Genomic DNA, 15,644 nt, shown 5'->3' on the forward strand with positions numbered 1-15,644 from the left:
TACTCACCCACACTTACACTTTAATCACTAGGCTAAGACCACATTGGTAAAATATACGATTTACAATTTACAAAAAATCATAGAGTTTATAACAATCACTACAACAGGTCACGGCTATATCGAGGTGTAGACCGTGGCCAAAAGACGGGTGCCAAAAATATGCAGACCATGGTGTGCACATCGGTATAAGCCTCAGTATCAATGCGACGGTATAAACCTCGGTAATGATTGCATTTTATCGAGGCCAATACCGAGGGAAATGTCGTGGCATATACCATGGTGCTTACCATGGCACATACTGTGGGATATACCGTGGCATATACTGTGGCACTTACCATGGAGTATACCGTGGTGTTTACCATGGCAAATACCAAGGGATATATCGTGGTGCTTACAATGGCATATATCATGGGGTTTACCATGGCGTATACCATTGCGTATATCGTGGCATATACTGTGGCCCTCAAGTATATATATATATTTGGAGCAGAATGGTTCATGCAATCACACTTTTGTACTTGTAGAAGTGTGTGCATGAACCATTCTGCACCAAGAGAGAGTACATAAACCAACCGTACTCTTTTAAGTCCATCTCAAAAGAAACGGCTTCTTACATCGTTTCAACATCTATAGAAAATGACTTCACATTAAGTACTCATTACATTAAACAATCAAAGTACCACATTTGAAAAAAAATTGGCAGCATTTTGTCTATGAAGAAAAATAACAAAAGCCACATTCAGCTATGACACATTCAGCTATAACAAAAGACACATTCGGCTATGAGAAAGTAATCACAACTCTGCTGTCATAATCCCACTATTATCAACCTGTGTTTACAATCAATAACTATGAACATAATCATACATGTACCATTACTTCAAAGTTGAACAAGAGATGTGTTGGTACCAAAATTGCTTACTATAAAGATATGAAATGTTGTACATGATAAAAGTGTAGAGAGAAAGAAGTTTAATGTTCTACAAATCTCAAGAAGTCAAGGAGAAGCACATGGTTTAGAAATCTGAAAACAAAAAAAAAAACTTTAATTAGAGAATGGACAAAAAGCACACAACTTGTAATAAACAAGGGAAAACCATAATATGCGTAGTCTCACATAGAGTAGATTCTCCCAAAGAATGGGAGTCCCCTCTACCTCCAAATGATTCTCCAACCGCTCGTACAAAGCGTGTGTGTCATGTTTGTAAACATAGCGCTCCTCGTTTTTTTGGATGGACCAACTTGTCACAGCAAGCTACAACAAGAAAAACACAAAATTAATTCAAGAATTTGCATTAGCATCACAAAAAAAACTTAAAAAAAGAGTTAGTGATCAAATACTCACAAACTTGTCTCGCAAAGTGCCGTAACCACCACTGCCAAGATGCAAGGAGCCTATGTCATTCCTGATTCTGGAAACTTCTTTTTGTTGCTGGAATTTGTTGGGATTCTCTACGGCCTCTTGCTGAATCACTCACCACTCTGCTGCATCCAACCACTCAAGCTTTTCCTTCCCCTCCTTGAACACATCATGTGCCTCTGATTTTTGGTGAGACATGGTCGAGACAGAAACGGCTTTGATCCAGTCATTGATGACCTGCAAACCAGCAGAAACAACCTTGGATTTGATGTGCTCGATGATGTAATTCCGCTTGTCTTTGTCTCTTTTGTCCCAATCCTTTAGAATACTATGGCCAAACTGGATAGTGCACAATTGGTGTATCCTGGCCTTCATCTCCCTACTATTTGCATCCATGATGGGTGCCCCATCACGGACAATGTATGTGCGATCCACCGATGGTGTCCTTGTACCCCACGGAGTCTGCAGTGAGGACATTGGTGTTGTCTCCACAAATGAAAGAGGTGGCTACTCTCTCAATGGAGTCGATACATCAGTGGCATCTGAACAACAACAACAACCACCAAGCGAGGAGCAATGTTGGGTGAGTGACATGAAGATCGTCACAATGATGTGGCTTGTGGACTAGCTATAGGTGTGGACTCCTGTGTGGGCGGTGTTGTGATGCGGGGCGAAGGTGGTACGATGGATAAGGGTGAAGGTGGTACGGTGGATTGAGGCATGGTGGTCTAAGGTGTGGGATCCACACTCGTCCTCAACCCCTGCTACGACAACATATACTGCATGTAACCCATCTGCTGGGTGTAGCACTCAGCGAGATAAAATCCCAAAACTTATCTGGGCTCATAGCCGCTGGGGTATTGGGGAAGGTAAAGTCTGGTGATCGCCATGGGGTAGGTGGTTGCTATCGTCACCCATCTATCAAAGGAAACACAAAAATAAGACATTAGTAATGTTTCATGTGTACTATACTGAAAACAAAATTACAAATTCGTATTACTTGACCCAAACCTCGTTGGTTTATTAAGTATCTAAAATCATTCTCTCATCTTCAGCCAAATCTGCTCGAGCAAGTGTATCAATCTCTAGATGCTCGTCATAATCTTTATCATCAATAACATCATCTTCGTTGTCTATAGCCTCCTCTTCTTGCTCAACTATAATAAATGGTAATAACAGATCCTCTAGCTCCTCCTCCTCTTCAACCACATCACCATCGGACACTGGTAAGGAGTTAGATTGTGCTACATCGTTGATCTGCATCTGTGCTAGGCCTTCACATATTGGTCTGCTACGAGGCTGAACTTGCACTACATACCACCAACGTGGTTCAATAGGGGGTGATTTAAAAATTACTTGCTCACAATGTGTTGGCATAATCATTGTGTCTCTGGCATCTGTCCATAGCTTCATGGAGTCTACTTGTATGAGGCCGCTTGGATCGCATTGCAGGGTAGTATTTGGGCCTCACATTACTACTTTGAACCATTGCACATAAAAAATGAACATATGAAATCGAAAAAAGTTGACTTTCAAGATGTCTTGAAGCGTTCTAAAGTAATTGAATTGTCCAAACTCCACAGTGGTGTCTGAAGCGCTTGCACGACTTTCTTGAAAGAAGTTTGCAAGCACAACATAGTCAAACATTGCACGATTGTGATCTACTCTTTTAACATGAAACAGCCGCTTTAGGGTAACATATAAAACTTACATGCCAATCACATCCAAGTGCAAGTTCTTCTTCTTCCTCTAAAACATGCTCTCCAGATTGTTTTGCCTGCCGAATGGCATTATCAAGCCACACCGTCATTGGGAACGCTGGGAGAGCGTGCAAGTGCAAGGGATATGGAAGACTGCGACTGTCTTCTCTTGTTGACACACTTTTTTCTTCTTTGTATGATGCGATCCAATTCTCCATCGGGTGAGAATTCAAGATGCAAAACTTATTGAATTTGTCCCGCAAGTGAGAATCCATCTTGCCTCTTCGCCTGTTATGCACATTTCTATTTCTTAGGAGTCCACAATCTAGGCATCTTCAGATCAATTGAGCTTAGAAACTCTGTGATGTAAACAGGTGATTCTTGGATAAGCCAACCCTCTACCATGCTTCCTTCTGGGCGTGCTTGCTGTCGTACAAACCCTTTAAGAGTTTTCATGAATCTCTCTTCGTCCATCTTGAGTGAACTGTGCCGGCAATTGCAACTTTGTCCACTACATGAACAAGAAGGTGATTTTGTATTGTTAAAACAGAAGTAGGAAAGAACTTCTCAATCATACAAAGGTCCTCAATTGCATTCATTCTGGCTACTTCAATCGTATCTTGCTTGATCTCTTTGGAGCTAATCCAACAAACCAATGAGATGATCTTAAAAATGGTAGTCTTGATCTCCTCTATCATACAATTTTTCAGAGCTATTGCAACACAAATTGTAAAAGCTTATGCCAATCTTGTGTTTTTAGGCCACTCAACTTATCATCTCTTGTTTGTGAACACATTCTTGAGGCAATGTATGTGACTAGTAGGAGTCCTAGATTCTGAAATTGTTTTTACAACTTGATATATCTCTGCCTTTCTTAACGCCCAAGGGGCTCTTGGAATTACAAGTTGGCTGTTTGGATTTGTTCTAGCCCACAAGTACTCCATCCTTCTAAGACTCTGCAAATCATCTCACTGTCCTTTACTCTCATTTTTCCTGTGATTGTCTTCCAGATGGTCTCACCAACATTCTTGAATATGTGCATTGGGTCTAGAAGATGATTGATTAGGATAGAATGGGGCTACATTGAGGAGGTCATGAAGACTTTAGGGTTTGGTACAAAAATGTGTGCAATAATTCGCACATTAGGGGCAGGTAGCTACTCTGAACTCTTGTTCAACGATCGAATTGTGGGCTCTTTTGAAGTAAGGAGATCCATCAGGTAGGGTTGTCCTCTTGATCCTCTTTTGTTTGCCATTGGCTCCCACCCCCCGGTAAAGGCTCTTGAGGAAAGTGCTGCAAAGAGCTAGATTCAAGGACTTCTGCTTCCAAGAGGAAAACAAATGCTGGCCAAGCTTTTTGCAGATGACTCTCTTCTCTTTCTAAAAGCCGACGATGACTCTCTGAGAAAGGCTCTTCAGATTGTTCGAACATTTGCAACAGCCTCAGGGTCTAAGTGCAGCATAGAGAAGTCAAGGTTGATTTCCTTATCAGAAGGAGATTCATTTGATCCCTCCTGCTGGTCAAGAGATGTAGTCTCAAAAGGAACTATTTTCTGCCATCTCAGGGCCCCTCTAGGAGTAGAGGTGTCAGATAAACAAAGACTCAAGTGGATCATGGATAAAGTCAACATGAAAGTGAAAAAGTGGAAGCTAGTTCTACTCCCCTTCCACAGCAGAGTGAAGGTCATCAATTCCTTCCTGATCCCCTATATGTCCTTTGTCGCACCAGTGTTAAGAATGGCCAAGTGTCATTGGAAAGAATTCCTTAGCCCTGTCAAAAAGTTTCTTTGGAAGAATAACACGAAAGACTCTCTTCCCTGGCAATGGGGTAGATGGGACTGGTTGGCTAGGCCGAAAAAGCAAGGGGGCCTAGGGATTCTAAATCCCATAGTTCATGCAGAAGCCAGGTGTACTAAACTATTGACAGCACTAGCCCTGCAAAGGCAAGACTAGGCTGTGATGGTTTGGGAGATGGTGGACAAGGGACAACTGGTTTCAGATGAAGGTAAATGGTTGGCAGTGGATGTTCACAATAAGCTGCTTGCTCCAGAATGGGCCCATATTAAGATGGGAGGTTGCATAGGGAAATTAGTTCGCAAATGCAAAAAAGCAGCAAGGACCCTGGAATGGGGCGAAGTGGCCAGATACTTCAAAAACTCGATTGCAATATGGTCCCCTTGGCTGACCAAGGTCGGTTCATGTGAGCTGAATGAGTTTTGGAGAGGAGTGGCAAGAACACTCCATAACAAAGGTGTTGCACTCGTTATAAATTTTTGGAACCAGGAAAACCTTTGTTGGAAAGAAAAGGAGGAGATAATGGAGCAGTTTAGTCTCAGCCTACACGAGGCTATTCTAGCTTACAGAATGCTTGAGCACTTAAAGATAAACCCAGGACCGGCTAGAGCAACATCTCTAGACTGGAAGGCTTGGCACTGGCCAAAGAGCAATAGGTTTGAAATGTCTCACACTGGAATGTTTTACAAAAGGTTGATGGTATGTGACGATTGGCTCTTGCCCCTCAACAAAATCTGGAGGATTGACTGGTCTGAATCGAAATGGGCCTACTGCACGGAAAGATTGTGGAGCTTCCAAGGCCCAGCAGCGATGAAATGCTTCATGTGGAAGGTCATGTGGGGGGCAATCCCCACAGGGAACAAAATAAAAGTAAGGGGCATCGGCTCGGATATCTGCTCAGGATGTCGAGCAGGGACCGAGGACCCCCTGCACCTGTTCAAGCTGTGCCTAGTGGTTGCAGGCCTTGCAGGAAAGCTCGCTAATTGGGTGCAGAAAACACTGAAAATCCCATTCCTAAAGAATGATCTATTCTAGGGGGGGGCATCAAGGATGGTGAGGTAGTCCTGGTTTACACTCAAGTCCTCAGATTCTTCTTTTTAAAACATGTGTGGCAAGTAAGGAACTCTAGGGTGTTCGAGAAGAAGCCCAAGGTGCCTCATTTTGAAGATATTGTACAAAATAGCATCCAGACTATTCATATGATAGGATCGAGAAGGGATTCTGATGGCTGGAAGAGTGTCCTTTCACTCATTAGCAACTTCTAATAGCCCTTTCAATCGCTTCTTGTAAATGGCACTAGGGAAAATAGGCCCTCCATGGAGGAGCTCCCCCATTGTAATTTTGGGCCCAAGAGCTATTTGGGCAGGCTGGATTTTTTGTAAGTACCTAAGCCTTCAGTTTTACAATCGTAGAGCCCCCCTATGGATTTTTTGGCATCCTCAAGGCACAGATGATGCTTGAGGAATTTTGTAATTATTCTGTGTTAATATAACAAAACTACTGACAATTGTGAATGGGGGGGGGGGGGGGAGGATGCGATGAAGAGTGTAGGCTTGAGGACATGAAGCACAAACTCATAATTGAATGTAGAATGGTTTTTGAAAGGCCTACAGAGTATCACATGTACAAAAGGAATAATAATGGAATTGTGAAGGCGACAAGATAGGTGGCAAGAAGTCAACGCAACCCGTCAAACATGTTCAAAGCTATAACGTATGTGGTCTTGTTGAAGTCAAAAATTGCGGCGTCAAATTCAAAGGGTGGTGACCCTCCAAAGTTCAAAAGGGCCGACTCAAAACACTCACAGGACTCAAGCTGATGAGTCACATAACCAGAGAGAGAGAGAGAGAGAGAGAGAGAGAGAGAGAGAGATCAGGGAGAAGGATGAGGACCATGGTGAAGAGGGGAGTCGTTGCCTGTGCAGGAGCCGCAGGCACAGTGCTATCCTCTCTCATATACCTCTTCGACTTCATCACTACCCTCATCACCCTGCACGAGTACTATATCTACGAGTACGAGTGCCCCCACGCACCGCTCTCTTCACCGCTGCTGCTCCACAACCCCGTCTGCAGTGCCATCCGCTCTAGCATTCATTTCCGCCACTATCCTATGTTCTGGGTGCTGCTAGTGCTGCTGCTGCTCGCCCACCTCTGTAACACCATCATCTTCTGGTGCACCCTCCCCCCATCCCAGCATCCTCTTCGCTTAGCCTACTTCATGCCCCTCATACACCTCCATCGCCTCTTCAAAGTGCTTTTCCACTCCTTCAGCATCACTCGGTAATGCGAGAGAGAGAGAGAGAGAGAGAGAGAGAGAGAGAGAGAGAGAGAGAGAGAGAGAGAGAGAAGAAGAAGAAGAAGAAGAAATAATAGCAAAACAAAGAACCCCAAGAGAGCTTAACTGCTACTTCTATGAGTGAGAGAGAGAGAGAGGGGGGGGGGGGGGGGGGGGGGGGGGGGGTTGGTATAGCCAAGAGACCTCTGACGGATATGGGGTGACCAATCTACACACTTTGGTGCTAGAGGGCGAGTGATGCCTGTCAACTATGAGATGTTATCAATGTCAACTATGAGGTGGCAAGTAATAGCTGTAGAATATATTTGTGTGTGAGAGAGAGAGTGTTTGTGTGTGTTTCTCTCATCTTCACAAAGACAATGTTTCTCTCACGAGGGCATCTTGTAAGTGTTAACCAAACAAGGAGAGTGGTTAATGCATGCTGTTTCTCTTGGTGTCCACAAAGACATTTTTTAAAAAAAAAGGTCTTCTCACATAGTTGTTTTGCACATTTTAGCCTTCAAGAACTTCAGAAAAGCCAAATGGAGTTGAATAGCTTGTATAATGCTGTGGGTGTTGCATTGGAGATAGCCCCTCAATTCGTTATACAGATGGCTATAGCCTTCAGCCTTGGCCAATATATCAAGGAATCAGCTATTGTCGGCGACCAAGCACAAAAGATTCCAGTAATTTTACTTCTATCTCTCATAGCCTCTATCATCTCCGGTACTTACGGTGCAAGCATGGCCACATTGTGTCTCTTCGACAAGCAAGTCCCCCTCTCTCGTAGAGGTTTCATATCCATTATGATGGGTAAACTTTTATTCATTTCTAATCTTCGTTTTATGTTTCCATATTAACGATTGTAGGAGTTATAATAACCTCCATGCGTCTTTCTTTCAGGTATGCAAACATTTGTTGCAATATTAGCAAAGGGAATAAATTACACAGTGTTACATCAAGGTGTTATGGTCGTGAACCTCTACGGTGGCATTGGAATTCTTTTAGCTTGGTTGTTCTCACGTTTAGTAGTGCATAACCATTATCGCAATTGCCGGCTCAAGAGCACATGGATAAAATTTGCACACACATTAGGTTTAGCTTTCATGATTAGGATTGTGGGTCCAGTATATGTGCTTATCAAGCTGGGGACAAGTTTAGGTCTTTTTGTTTGGGGCACTATTGTGCACATACTTGCCGAGATGACTCCTTATTTGTTTGTGTATTTCTGGCCTAATGGCATTGAATCTCCTTGTTCTACATCAAATAGAGCGAGCTTGGAAAACAAGTACTTCAAATGTGAGTTGTACTTGGGAGTCACATTTTCATGTCAATTTGTCTTCATTCTCACAACCTCGCTCATAGTTTGGGTTTACATGAAGAATGACAAGAATGTGAGCCTTTTACCTACAAACCTCAACCAGGTCATTCCCCAAAGGAACCACGACATGTCCCCTGTCACAATGGTTACCTCAAAATCGGCCCTTTTAACTTCATGCAAGGGTATTGTTGACAGCCCAAGCATTCAAAGTCCTCTCCTTTGCTTTGTATTTTTACTGACAATCCTTTGCATTCAATGGTTGCAAAAGAAATATGCATTCAAGTAGTTTAAAAAGATGTTTTGCTTATTCTACAAGGTTTTTTTTACCAAAAAAACTTTTTTGTGAATTAAGTAAGCAAAGGAGTTACATCATGAGTCCCATCAAGAAAATTAAAGTTCGACAGTTTTTGCACAGCAAAACAAGTACATATAGAAAAGTCTCCAAAATGCTACCTTGAATAGGCAATACAACTAGTTTGTCATAAGCCGGAATTCTGCTTGTATCTTCTTGATGAACTAATTGCATGCTAAAATTTTGACCCTGAACATAAGGCTATCTTCTTCCAATTCTTTTTCCCAATTATGCAGAGTATCCAGCATGAGTCACGGCAGCTCATCAAGATCCCCTTTGGAGCCATTCAGTATAAAGGATTTGGTGTCTCCCAATAGATAGAGCCTCTCTTTGATTTTCTTGAGTCCCAACATGTGATCAATGATTGCCTACAGGTTAATGGAAGAAAGTTTTTGCATTGAACTTTGATGAATATTATTGCTTTGAAACACTTTATTATTTCTCTCCATCCATATAATCCACAAAATTTTTGCCCTTATTGCATTCCAGACCCCATGAAATAAGTTAAGTGTCTCCAAGAAGAGTTTCTTCTAGGTTACTGTATTTCCTAGGGCTCTTTCTAGGGGGAGTAGAATGTTTTCGTTGGCAGGGCATCTAAGGAAAAGGTGAGTGAGTTCCTCTTCTTCCTATTGGCATCACCTGACGCAGATACCATTGCTTTGACTAGCTCTTTTGCTCCTTGTTCCAGTCCATATGCCTCTAAACAGAATGATCCAGAGAAGTACCGATTTCTTTGGGTGTGAAATCCTATTCCATAGAGTTTGGAGCTTGTCACAAGATTGAAGCACTTACTGATTTATTTATGGCAAACAAAAGGAAAAGAGTTAGAGGAGAGAGAGAAAGAGAGATCGACACAAGACTTCGACACAAGACTGGGGACCAGAAGATGGGCTAGTCCCCCCACTTAAACCATTTGTATGAATGGAGAAAGTTTCTATTACAAGCACATGAACCAAAAGGTAGGTCTCTATACCCACACTCCGTCCTGATGTTATCTTGATGGTCTTAAGAGTCTGACTCCCCTTATCTCGCAGGATCTAATCTTAGCTTAGTCTTCTTGAGAGAATCTCTCTCCTGTGATCTTGGAGGATCTGATTTTATCTTATCCTCCAAGAGTAGGGATGTTTGATACCTTCTAACTCTGCCTTGAGACGTAGTCTCCCTTTGTCTTGTACTCTCTGAGAGAGATGAGCGTATCTCCTGCAAATCCGTGCGATTATTACAAACATCATATTGGAAACTTTACCTATGCCTACTTTCCTCTTGCAGGGCTTGCTTGAATGTTGGAATTTCCTCGTTTGACCTTCACTGTGTAAATTTCTTTGCCCGCACATGGAGCTCCAACCTTCACTTGGAAATCTTCCTGTGTAATTCCCTTTCTGAACCCCTTCTCTAGCTCCTTTGTGGGAGAATCTTAAAGAGAAGTGGTCCTTCGGAGGGATGGGCTTAGAGTGGATGAAGGGGTTCTCTTATATAGGCACCCAATGGGAGTGCTTTTGCCTTTGAAGCTTGGATTTTCATGGATTTGACTTAAAAGCTTGAGCTTTTGATGTTTTGGCTTTTGAATCTACGTGGGGAACAAGGCCATATGGATTTTCAAGATGCGTGGAGGGGAGAGAAAGGGAGATCGTGGGTAGGGAGAGGAGGCAAAGGGGATGAGGAAAGTGGAGGGGGAGCACATCTAAGGGCTGAGATTGGGGTGCACATTGGATGGCTGGGATGAAGGCTCAAGATGAAGGGTTGATTCCCATAGTTCAAAGCACCCCTTAGCTGGAGAGAAAAGATACCTTCTTCTTGGATGTTGCCAAGTGTATGGTCAGGATGGGAGCACATCTTTGAGCCTTTGTTCCCACGCCCCCAAACTCCTCTTTTGACAAGGGTGAGAGGCTCTTGAATCCCTTATTCCCACAATCTTGTTGGACACTGAGACCCTTTAGAGCTTAGCCCCTAGAAGGGCTCTTGAAAACTTGTTTTCTTAGGCTACCGAGAGCCTTGCCCTCATGGGCATTAAGGATTTTTATCCTCATAAGGGCTTAAACCTACAAATAAACAATAATATGCACACAAACAATGCCCAAGCATCCCCAGATGCAATCACATGCACTTATGCAAACATCTTCTTGCTCTTTCAAAAGGAGGTTAGCCTTTCTGAATTGATATCTGAGAATCCATCTTCATTACTGTTCCTTGTCTTATCTTAGAGCTCTCTTCTGCTTGTTCGGTGGCTTATACTTAGACCCTTGACCATTTTCATGCTATTTTTACCATCACCCACCTTGTGATACACCGGGAAAGGTCCGATCTTTCTGACTTGGTCTCTTACTTACACAAACTCACAAAAATAGACCCGTCATGATGTTCTATGCCACCCATCCCGTGACACATTAGGTCTATCTTGCTTTATGGATGGTCAAATACTCCTTGATGTTCTATGTCACCCATCCAATGTGACTCATCAAAAGTACCTATTCTAGGTGGTCTATCAGATATTCCCTTTCATAGTGTTCTTATCACCCCCGGAGGAATGATACGCTAAGAATATCTGTACTAGGATGACTTAGAAAATAACCTGACTACCCTCGGACTGTGCGAGCTTGATGGAACAGAAATGAAAATCCCAGCAGGTAAAAGAAATAAAGTCTTCAAAATAAGAGATGATAGTGATGCATTTGATGTAGAGGAAGATCATGATGACATGGAAAATGAGGATGAGGAAAGTGATAATGATATGCTAGAGTCTATTGAGGACGATGATGAAGGCAATATCTATGTTAATCTAAATGTTGATTGACCGTGAAATGAATATCATGGCACATGCCGGAGGATGTGCAGGTTCAGAGGGGGTGGATGTCGTGTTGTGGCACGTTCATAATGTGAAATGATAAATTCCACCTTACATTAATGTGCCTTCATGTATGGGAACAAAAGCCATGGTGTACATATTGTGATATAGGCAAAAGCGACTACTATGGATGCTGTCATGTACATATTTATCCAAGGAGTCGTGGCCCTGGACATGGTGCCGATGTGTGTTTTTACTCTCTATAATACGATTATTTTGGCTAAATAATGCACATATGCCAAGTGTTTCATCGTAGCATATTCACCTCACCTAGACAGTTTAATGCGAGCAAAAACTACCAAAAATGGCAACTGGCATGGACAGCTGTCACAGATGTGTTAAGAGGTCAAGACAAGTGGAAAAATAAAGTTCAGCACTCAAATTTACATCAAGGGATATTTTCCACAGGATTTTTCCCAAGTCGTTTGGCTTTTTTATGCTCGAAGTGGTCATTTTTGGGCCAAAATTGGCATCTGGCGTGCGCAACCATAACAAATGACATGCAAAGTGGTCAAAATTAGATATTTGATACATATACATGCTTTTTGACATGAAAGAAGTGATCCCAAAAGTTTAGGGATTTATCTGACTCCGAATACTATTTTTTCCACCAAAAATGGTGTTTTTTGGATCACAAACGGGTAAAATCTGGCCAATTTTGGTCAAACATGGTATGAAGTGGCCATATTTTGACACATCCGCAAGTTGGGCCATGGGTAAGAAAGTAGGGGGCTTGCTTATGGCTGTAAAACCTGCAAACTTCCCCTTTTCTCACAATTCACTTCATAGATGCACAAGGGAGAACTAGTGTAGCCCAAGCTGGTTCCTACCTTGAATTCAAGCTTGTGGGTGAGTGAATTAGGGTTTTATATCATCGAAATGGTGTGTAGGTTTCATCAATGAAGCTATCAAATCTCAGCAACCTCAGAAAATCGAAGTTTTATAGATTCAAGCTCAAGGATCTCTTTGAGCTCTTCGATGTTATGATTGTGTAATTGGGCTTGAGGCTACACTATTCCATAAAACAAGTTGAAGTTTTGAATGGCTTTTGTACTTGAATGTGAAGAAGTTTCCATGGCTGAACTTTAAAGTGTTCTTTTAATGCAAATATGGTTTGTGAGTTCGTGATTTGGTTCGCCTACTCACTCTAATGCTACTAAGGAGTTCGTGATTACTTCACCTACTCCCCCATTTTTCCTGCAGACAATTTTGTAAGCAATGTTTGTGATTATGAAATCACTTACTCTCATGGTGAAAGGATGTTCTTCTTGAGGTTTAGAGTTTGTGATTAGCTTCACAAACGCTCCTAGGTTTGGGTGGGTAAAAAGTGAGTGTTTGTGGTTTGATTTGCTTACTCTCACAGCTAGGGGTTTCGCACCTTCCTAGCTACGCCGCACACTCCTTGACAGCGGCAGGAAGTGGGAAAGCCTAAGTGTAGAGCATGGGCCCCAAGGTGGAAACTAATACACAACCAATTCCAATGAAGGTTTCAAGTCACAGTAGGAAACTCATGAGAGTGCTATTTCCACAAAAGCGAGGGGAAAGTCCATTGCAGTACCCAAACTTTGGTGAATGATGTCTATACTCCCATAGGAATAATGGCCCTTTAGTCTCAATCAAGTAAAGAAGTGCTTGGTGGGGTTTAAGAGACTCTTGTCGTTAATGTGTTCGAGACCAAATTACAAACCAATGGTTTGGATTTCTTGGAATCATCTTTCAATGACAGGGGCATTTACACTTTTGACTTGCAATCGGAGATTTTGGAAAAAGACTTCTAAAGGAAAGAAAAGGGGTAAGAATCTTGTATAATGGAAGAAGCGTAACCAATGGGCACCACCTCCCCATTGAAAATATAGAACTCAAAAAGAATTTACAACTTCAAACACAACTGAACACAATAAGAGAGAGAGAGAGAGAGAGAGAGAGAGAGAGAGAGAGAGAGAGAGAGAGAGAGAGAGAGAGAGAGAGAGAGAGAGAGAGAGAGAGAGAGAGAGAGAGTTCACTACTTTCTCACCCCTACTTGTTTGAACGTAATGTAACTTGTTATTGCACATTGGAAGCTGTAAAGCCTTTCACAAGATGAGATTTCTACTTCCATTGAATTGTTGTTAAGCTCTTTCCTTAAACCTTGGGCATTAAAGAAGCACCATTCTTCCATTATGTTTTGAAACTTTGCAAATAGACCATGAATCTGTGTAATTGGCGAGTGTCCTAGTCAATTGAGTGAAATAATTGATATGATATCATCTACATTATTTAGATTTAAAAGGTATGTTAGAAGGTCATTGCAAAGTAGGTGGTCAGGCCTCCCCTGAAAACTTTCAGGATATAAGCAGTTATCATTTGGGTTAATACATCCCTTGAAAGGGCTATCATCAATGAGCAATGTCTTCTTTGTATTGCATACATCTCTACATTGGTACCAAACCCTCAACAAAGTCTTAAACATAGCCTCAACGTTAGGATTATCTAGTTTGTAAACTTTTCGAAGATTATGGATGTAGCAATCTTCTTGTCCCACACCATAACAAAATGATATTTTTTCTGTGTATACTATCAAGTGTGTTCACATAAGTGCAAACATTTTTTTGGAGCGTGGTGGACCATATTCCAACATGAAGGTAATGACATATCTCATCTAGAAATTCAAAACAACCGGGGCGTACAACAATTGTGGTACGACCAACATCAATTCCAACACAATCTGTACATGGATGCATCTTGTCTTCTTTGTTGAGTAAAACTCCATTAAGATCAAGAATAAATACATGTTTCTTTATACTGATTACACAAGCAACATTTTCTGCATATGATACAAAAGAATGATAACAATTTATGGTTTTTTACATAAAAATTTAGAACAAGAGATGTTATATTTGTCAAACAAATACAACCAAAGAATTTCACACATTATTTATGTTTCATACTTCCATAGGCTCTTGGAGTTGCAGGTGCTCTCTTTTGGTCTCTTTGATCTCATGTGACTCGGAGCTTGGCATCGGCTCATGATTTTGGCTTCGATCTTGGCATTTGGCAGTAGGTTTGCAGGCTATTCCTTTGCAATTATGTTGACCGCAAGCTTGTTTGCTTGGCCGATTTGGTCTTGAGCTTGGTCGCTTCACCTATGCTTGCAGACATTTGGTTGAGAGCAGGGTATGCTGGCCATGTGATTGGTCTGCGCATTATTGCAGAGACGGTTATTAGCAGTAGGTAGCAGGTACATGACACACATATTTCTTTGCTTGGTGTATCGCGAGCGTGTTTCACTCTGCGTGTTGGTCTTGAGCTGTTAGTGCTTGACTCTTTGGAGCTTCCGAGTACTGACTCCCGGATAGGTTGAGTCTTGTTTCCCATAGGTGTTACCGTGTTTCGGCTTGCTTGCAGGTTTTAATGCAACAGGTGTTGTCTTGAGCTTCGGCTTTGTGTATGCTTTTGTGGGATAGTGGTCGAGTTTTGACTCCCACTCTTACACAGGTTGTGTATGTTATAGGTTTTTGGCAGTTTGGCCCTCGGGGGGTTCACCATTCAGTACCACCCTATATAACGTGCGTTCGTGGGGTATTAAAAAAAACCCTCTTTTAACATGTCTGAATGAATAAAATGGCCCCTTATTGTAGGATTTTTTTCCAAAATTGAATATAAAACCCCATTATTTCAATGTATCTCTGTTAAATTGTCTAAAATTGTTGCATTTTAAAACCCCTCCTTTCGAACTCACGTTATACATTAACATGATTATATAGTGCACCCCCCGAGGTTTGGCCATTGATTGACACATTTTGGCACTGTTTTTCACTCACATTGTATGTCATTGTGGTGCTGTTGAGTGGTACTCCAGCTAGAGCGTGCTTGCTCTTTTGTATGACTTGTGAGGTGATTCCGGATGATACATTCCTAGATTGGCCATTTGGGCGTTTTGTTGTTGTCTCGATTTGCGGTTTACTATTGAGTTTTTGCTCCAGTTACAGGGGAGACTCTACCAAAAATGTATGCCTATTTTAG

The 15,644-nt window shown here is 42.0% G+C and overlaps 2 protein-coding genes across 2 annotated transcripts; both read left to right on the forward strand.

The window, feature by feature from the left end:
* Nucleotides 1-4,400: 4,400 nt before the first annotated feature.
* Nucleotides 4,401-5,012, forward strand: LOC147458838 (uncharacterized). Its single transcript, XM_086511512.1, has one exon. It carries the CDS (start codon nucleotides 4,401-4,403, stop codon nucleotides 5,010-5,012), a length of 612 nt encoding a protein of 203 aa, XP_086367638.1.
* Nucleotides 5,013-6,697: 1,685 nt separating this feature from the next.
* Nucleotides 6,698-8,744, forward strand: LOC147458839 (uncharacterized). The gene is made up of 3 exons (XM_086509704.1): nucleotides 6,698-7,132; nucleotides 7,645-7,940; nucleotides 8,031-8,744. Exons 1-3 carry the CDS (start codon nucleotides 6,738-6,740, stop codon nucleotides 8,732-8,734), a joined length of 1,395 nt encoding a protein of 464 aa, XP_086365830.1. The 5' UTR covers nucleotides 6,698-6,737; the 3' UTR covers nucleotides 8,735-8,744.
* The last annotated feature ends 6,900 nt before the right edge of the window (nucleotides 8,745-15,644 follow it).

This window comes from Adiantum capillus-veneris, chromosome 4, assembly GCF_014529385.1.
Source record: "Adiantum capillus-veneris isolate H3 chromosome 4, ASM1452938v2, whole genome shotgun sequence".
Taxonomy (NCBI): Eukaryota; Viridiplantae; Streptophyta; class Polypodiopsida; order Polypodiales; family Pteridaceae; genus Adiantum; species Adiantum capillus-veneris.

Excerpts from the sequence above, each read along its gene's own strand:
- LOC147458838 (XM_086511512.1), top strand. The coding sequence starts at position 4,401 with ATGCTGGCCAAGCTTTTTGCAGATGACTCTCTTCTCTTTCTAAAAGCC.
- LOC147458839 (XM_086509704.1), top strand. The coding sequence starts at position 6,738 with ATGAGGACCATGGTGAAGAGGGGAGTCGTTGCCTGTGCAGGAGCCGCA. Across the intron at positions 7,133-7,644 it reads CACTCCTTCAGCATCACTCG|CCTTCAAGAACTTCAGAAAA; the intron begins GTAATGCGAGAG and ends TGCACATTTTAG. Across the intron at positions 7,941-8,030 it reads TTTCATATCCATTATGATGG|GTATGCAAACATTTGTTGCA; the intron begins GTAAACTTTTAT and ends TCTTTCTTTCAG.